The sequence below is a fragment of the Leptidea sinapis genome, chromosome 3 (assembly GCF_905404315.1).
Source record: "Leptidea sinapis chromosome 3, ilLepSina1.1, whole genome shotgun sequence".
NCBI lineage: Eukaryota > Metazoa > Arthropoda > Insecta > Lepidoptera > Pieridae > Leptidea > Leptidea sinapis.
The window spans coordinates 10,482,846-10,489,698 of NC_066267.1; the positions used below are offsets into that span (position 1 = coordinate 10,482,846).

The 6,853-nt window shown below is 35.1% G+C and overlaps 2 protein-coding genes across 4 annotated transcripts in view; both read right to left on the reverse strand.

The window, feature by feature from the left end:
* Positions 1 to 2,098, reverse strand: part of LOC126979625 (palmitoyltransferase ZDHHC8) — a 30,436-nt gene extending 28,338 nt beyond the window's left edge. For all 3 annotated transcript variants that reach the window (XM_050829056.1, XM_050829057.1, XM_050829058.1), the window contains exons 1-2: positions 1,931 to 2,098; positions 647 to 765 (exon numbers count right to left, since the gene is read on the reverse strand). In XM_050829056.1, the coding sequence (XP_050685013.1) occupies positions 647 to 765; positions 1,931 to 2,022 (211 nt within the window). In that variant the 5' untranslated portion in view covers positions 2,023 to 2,098. The remainder of the gene's footprint in view (positions 1 to 646; positions 766 to 1,930) is intronic.
* Positions 2,099 to 3,336: 1,238 nt separating this feature from the next.
* On the reverse strand, positions 3,337 to 5,968 carry LOC126979641 (uncharacterized). Its single transcript, XM_050829089.1, has 2 exons — positions 5,528 to 5,968; positions 3,337 to 4,363 (listed from the first exon to the last, which is right to left on the reverse strand). The coding sequence occupies exons 1-2, from the start codon at positions 5,658 to 5,660 to the stop codon at positions 3,396 to 3,398; spliced, it is 1,101 nt and encodes a 366-aa protein (XP_050685046.1). The 5' UTR covers positions 5,661 to 5,968; the 3' UTR covers positions 3,337 to 3,395.
* Between the last annotated feature and the right edge of the window lie 885 nt (positions 5,969 to 6,853).

Below are 6,853 nucleotides of genomic sequence, written 5' to 3' on the forward strand. Positions count from 1 at the left end.
GTCGCCTGCACTTCACCTTTCATCAAAAGTGTAAAGTGAGAATCGAGGCTCACCTATGAACAAATTCTTGACAATTCTTCATGACACTGAATGTGTTCACAAGCCTATCACTATCCCGACACTTGATGCTCTCTCTCTCGAGTTTGGGGCCACTTGTTGGTTTTAGGGGTTTCGGATTTGCGTCAGCTATATTTAGTAAGTAGGGTAAAGTGGAAGACATGAAAAGTGGTGGACCCATGGTGATGCAATGAACAAATGAAATTTGCTGTGTGTGATTCCGCATCACAGCAAATTTTATGATGATGCATAATTGCACTTGAATTTATATTAACATACTAGCTTACCCGACATATGTTGTTCTGTATACAAAATTAAGTTTATTTTACCTCCTGAGAAAGTTAGAAACATTTTGATTAATAATTTTATTTAATTCCGAGCATTTTCAGCAGTTGTACAGTTCATGAATGTCTTAAAACATACTTTATTTGTAATTTTTTTTTTAGATATACAAACATTTCAAAAAGGTTTTATGATTATGTTTATACTTTATACTAAGTAGTATACAGATTAGCTTAACAAAATAGTACAGTCACTTCAATTATTGGATTTAAATATTAAAGATAAAAGAAAACAGAATGTGATTTACCTTTTGGTATGACCCCCGGGTCCATGAAAGTAGCCAGTGTAAAATTGGCCAAAACAAAAAATGTTATGACACCTTGATAAGCAGGCACCCATGGATGTTTTTGGAGATAATACTGACATCTGAAACATAATTCGGTTTGAAACAGAAAAACATTTCCATACACCAGTGGGAGGCTCGTTTGCACAGGATGCTGGCTAGACTATAGGTACCACAATTGCACCTATTTCTGTTGTGAGGCAGTAATGTTTAAGCATTATTGTATTTCAGATGAAGGGTGCCATAGTTAGTGAAATTACTTGGCAAATGAGTCTTTTATCTCAAGGTGACAAGCTCAATTGTATTGCCACTCAGAATTTTTGTGTTTTTCAAGAATCCTAAGTGACACTACAATGTTATGGGCAGGGAATATCAATAACCATCAGCTGAAAGTTCTGCTCTTCCAATCCCTTATTTTCTTAAAACAAAATTACAAATTTTTCAAAAATGTCTATGTCTTATGAAGTAAAGTAAATCTTTTTTAATATGATTGCAATCATCATAAAATGTAAGCATTTTTTGTGCACATAATTTTTCACATTAGACAGACATTTCTAATATCATTAGGGCATTTCTCCGCAGGTTTGATTGTCAGTACCCCAACCCCTGCTGTGTGATAATGCAAACAAGTTGGGTCCTAGGTAAAATTTTTAGATAGCTTGTACCTACACTAGGTTTTAAATAACTTCGTTACTAAACACATTATGATCCATTGTTGGTAGAAATAAATAATTTATTATTATTATATTTCTTACAATAACAAATAAGATAAGCAAAAATAAATGCAATCAACACAACATCAATATTAGCCTTAAAACACTGTCAAAATATAAATACATTGTAATGTGATTTATTCAAATGAATTAAGTACTTTCCTAACTTTATGATATAATGATTTATAATAAACATAAAAGATATGAATAAAATTATTCGTATCTCAATCAAACACGTTATAGAATTACTACAACTCACCAATACCTATCATAAATAATGATTTAATTAAGCTTTAGTATTTTTTGTACTTTAACTGAAGTGTAAATAATGACCTCTTTTCCTAAATAAATGGACTTATAGGGGATTGCAGCGAAGCGTAAATAGATGGTAAATAGAGAAAAAAGAAGCGGTTTTAATGAAAAGGCAATTAGGGCAAAGGTATTTCCGATGATATTAATAGAAGCAAATCTAAAATCTTATGTGAAAGTTGTCAAATCAAAGTGCACTCGGTAGACTTAAAGTAAATGTACTTACGGAAAATAAAAAAATAGGGATGTCGTGCCCAGTAATAAAGTCCATGCGAAAGTCGCGGGGATGTATCTCGTTTTAAGGTCGCATTTGGGCATATTGTGTCAATTTATTTCTTTTAGAAATGAATTTCGATAAAATTTATCTACTACAAACCAACATGGCCGCGCCTATTAATTTGACATTTCAATGACATTTGACAGTTATATTTTTTTGTTTTATTAATTTAGAGCATTGGCAACAAAACCATCAGTAAGCCAAAAATATTAAAACTAATAAAAATATTAAAAAAAAATCCCAAAGTGTGTCTGTCTTGACCATATACTTAGTATAATAAAAGGCATTTATTTTCTCAAAATTGATTGCTTTAGAATTCTTTTTAATTTATATTAGCGTATATATAGTAATTTTATTTGATATTAGCGTAAAAGACGAACCCTGTGTGAGAGTTAGAATATTATCTATTTATACATTTGTTACATTATATTTTCTTGCCGTGGCACAATATGCATAAAAATGAAATATGTTTGGGCAGAAAGATTATTAGTTGATAATGAACACAGTCAAACAGACACTAGGTACCACAATATAAAAATAATGAACTAATATCACTGAGCTCTACTATTTACCTTAATATTCTAAGTATTTACCACTGGACTGGCGGCTGTCAAAGTACTTATGTGCCTGTTTAATATTCGCTATTTTGGCGCTGTTGGCCATGTAGCGAGAGTCTGCGGAACTAAAACTTTTGATGACACCGCACCTAATCAAACATCAATAGGAAAACTATTTACAAAAAAAATGTGTACTTCTTAGGCTGCCAGTCCACCAGAGCGGAGCGAGGCAGCGGAGCCGAGAAACGGACTAATGCGGAGTGGAGTTGCGTACTGTGACTGTCCACCGGAGCGGAGCGAGGCTGCGGAGCGGAGTGAGGAAGTAATGCGGAGCGGAGTTGCTGTGTTTTTCAATATGCGGAGCTAGGCAGCAAGTACGCGACGAGTGATTTCGAGCTCCCGGCGTGGGGCGATTGGTTTAATTCTACGCGAAATGTCAGTGATAGCAGACATGCCATCGAAAAAGTTGATACATTATTACCTTACATTGCTTGAGGAAGAAGAGTTGGAGTCAGAAGAAGCCGAAATACTTACCATATACCATTTGAACAATTCTATGAGGAAACATAGATTTTGGTTAAGAAATCATATCAAACATCGTTCAGAACACAGTGAATATTTTACTTTTTTCCAAACAGCTGATGAAGAAACTTTCGAAAATTCTTATAGAGTTTCAAGATGTACTTTTTATGAACTTCACTCCCTGATTGAACCATATATTCGGAAACAAGACACAAATTTACAGAAATTCAATTAGTAGCCGAGAAAGATTAGCGGTGTGTTTAAAGTAAGTACACATTTTAAATCAAAGTAACTTTTATTTTTGCATACAGTTATAGAAGCCATGTTATATTAATTTAAAAATCGTAATCTGTCTCAAAATTGACCGCATTTTCATTGGGTTCTGTTGGCTCTGCTGCAGATGTTTCAATATCCTGGGTTGTTGGAATTTGTAAAGCGCTAGGATTAATGATACTAGTGTTAATATTATCTGAAGCACTAGGAATATTGACACTAGTGTTGGTATTATCTGAAGCACTAGGAATATTAAGACTAGTGTTGATATTATCTGAAGCACTAGGAATATTGATACTAGTGTTGATATTATCTGAAGCACTAGGAATATTGATACTAGTGTTGATATTATCTGAAGCACTAGGAGTATCGATACTAGTGTTGATGTTATCTGATGTAGGTGTTGAGCCTGTAGAATAACCATAATTATTCGGAGAATACCAACTATGTTGAAGATTACTTTCTTCAGCTGACATTACCGCATTAAAGCAGGTTTTTTTAATTTGAAGTTGAAAATAATACGGCAGCTTTTTTGTCGATGCAGCCAAATTTAAAAAAAATAAGTCTATTTCATCGTATTTATCACTGGCTGACATCATGTTTTTAAGTTCTATCCGTTCTCGTTCCAACACTTCGCGGCGTTCTTGATTTTTTTTTAAATAATCTAGAATTTCATCGTTCTTTCTTTTTTTGGATGTTGATGGAAGAGATTCCGAAGCTGTTGGATTCTTAGGATAATCGGCAGAAGGAAGATTATTTGAATTTGATGGCAAAAAATTGCATGATTCCCGTGAACTCTCTTCAATGGTATTTGGCGGATTTGAAGTTTCGCTTACTGAGTGGTCCAGGGGCGTAAAATTTGTTAACCGGTCTCTGTTACTCATGTAAGGCAATAAAAATGACATGGCTTTTTGATATTTCCATTCTTTTCGTTGTTTTCTAGCCTGTCCACTCCTTGTTGCATTTTGTCTTTTTAAGGCATCCCGATGGTTATCTCTCAGTTGTTTCCATCGCGACTTGGCAGTTGTAACTGAAACAATCAACAAACACAAAAATGTATTACATGGTCTATTTATGACAAAAATATTACATCACTTACGCGAAGTACAATTAAATACGTTTTTTTTTAGGTATTTAGCAACCGGCCAGTCATTTACAACGATGGGAGAGAATTTTAGAATTGGATTGAAAAGTGTATCAAGAATTGTTGAGGAGGTTTGTGATGCTTTATGGAATATATTGCAACCTCTTGTCATGTCACAACCAACAGAAAACGACTGGAAAGAAATCGCAAAAGATTTTGATGAACTATGGCAATTTAAAAATTGTATAGGTGCTCTTGATGGCAAGCACGTATATATCAAGGCTCCCTCGAAAACCGGGTCCTCGTTTTTCAACTACAAAAAGAGATTTTCTGTAGTATTGATGTGTTTAGCTGATGCCAAAAGGAAAATCATAATGGCTGATGTGGGATCTATGGGAAGATTTTCTGATGCAGGAATTTTTGATAACAGCATTTTCGGAAAGAGTCTAAAAGAAAAGAGATTGAATTTACCTCAGCCGGTACCATTTTATCAAGGTGGAGCAAAAATGCCGTTCGTATTTATAGGAGACGAAGCTTTTCCATTAATGGAAAATTTTATGAGGCCTTACCCACGTGATGGACTTAACGCAGAAAAAAAAATTTTTAATTACCGATTATCAAGAGCACGTCGTATTGTTGAGGCAACTTTCGGTGTATTGACGAGAAAGTGGTACGTGTATCATAAAGATTTTGAATGCAAAATAGAAACAGTTGACAAGGTAATAAAAGCAACATGTGTTTTGCACAATTATTTAATTCAAAGACAACCTAATTATATAAACAATATTGAAAATAACATGGAGCAATCATTATTATCAGTTGGTGATATTATAGAAACACAACATTCTAGTAACGATGGTTATCAAGTTCGTGAAATGTATTGTTCATACTTTAATAATCAGGGGAAGGTACCATGGCAAGATACTCGAATTTTGAAAAGAATCTATAATAGTCAGTGATGTGAGACAGATATAGATAATTTGGCCAGCTGCGGACATTATTTAACTATTTAGGCTATTACATTATATAGGCTATTTTGTTAAATAAAAAAAAATATATCAATATGTACCTACTAGAAGGTATTATAGAATAAAGATACATATTATTTACCATCCGATATGTTTGTTTCAATGATAATTTGGTCCCACGCAGCATCTTTTGTTTCGTTGCATTTGTAAAATTCTGAAGATGTGTTCCAAATGCACGGAAACTTTTTCACACTTTCAATAAGTTTTTCATCCATTATCTTCGGTCACATACGCACTGGTCGGAATACGGCGGCACACTGCCGGCGCAAAGTGCGCCCGCGCCCGCACTCGCTTCCCCGCTCCGCATCCCCGCACGTTTCCCCGCTCCGTTTCCCCGCTCCGCATCCCCGCACGTTTCCCCGCTCCGTTTCCCCGCTCCGCATACCGGTTTTATATGAAATTTTAAACTAGCTCGCAAGTCCCTGTCCACTTAAGAGGAGCGGAGATTTTGTGCAATCCTATTGGTTAATATTTCTCCGTTTCTCGGCTCCGCTGCCTCGCTCCGCTCTGGTGGACTGGCAGCCTTAACGTTGATTTCTGAAGTATACATGGAAAACGACCAAAATAAATTCAAAATGCATAATACTTCATTTGTATTATACGTTAAAATTAGTTCTCCAGACGCTCGCGAGTGGCGCTTCTAATAGGCACAAAAATTGCTATCAAACACATGGAACAGCCTGTCCAGCGATATTTATACAGGTCAGTGACTAATATACTTCTTGGGGGCATAACACTGTCACAACAAAGTGCTATCATGCTGTCAAGCAAGGCTATTAAAGCCTGAAGCTGGTAAAACCCAACAATTAAACTTAAATAATAAATACATCTTCATAGTCTCTTGCATTAGACAACCGATAAAACCAGGCCAGGACTAATAGTACACTCGCGATTTGCGTGAATTGCTCAAAATAGAGGTTAGTTCTAAACCCAATTTTTTTCGACATTTTCACAGCCGTCATAGTCTATCAAGACGTATAAATAGTCTAAGCTAATTCTAGTATGCTTCTACGATACATAATGGTTTTAAAGGTAAATGTATACTTTTATAATAAAGTTCCAGTCGTAGTTCATGCATTATCTATAAATAAATTTAAATGTTTTATTGAAAAATAGATCGATCATAAATATTACTACTCCACGGCTGATTAGATTATTTTATATTATTAGTAATGACAGTACAATATTATGTATTTTATTTTATTACAAAAAGCGCAAAAATAATGCTGGGAGCGTTTCTTGTGCCGTTTCTTCTCTCTCAGAGCGCCATTCAAACCAGTGGGAGTGTTTTTTTTTATGGAATAGGAGGACAAACGAGCGTACGGGTCACCTGATGTTAAGTGATCACCGCCGCCTACATTCTCTTGCAACACCAGAGGAATCACAAGAGCGTTGCCGGCCTTTAAGG

Bases quoted from the DNA above. Each gene is read 5' to 3' on its own strand.
- LOC126979641 (XM_050829089.1), bottom strand. From the start codon at position 5,660: ATGGATGAAAAACTTATTGAAAGTGTGAAAAAGTTTCCGTGCATTTGG. The intron at 4,364-5,527 runs GTAAATAATATG...TGATTGTTTCAG, and splicing joins TGAAACAAACATATCGGATG to TTACAACTGCCAAGTCGCGA.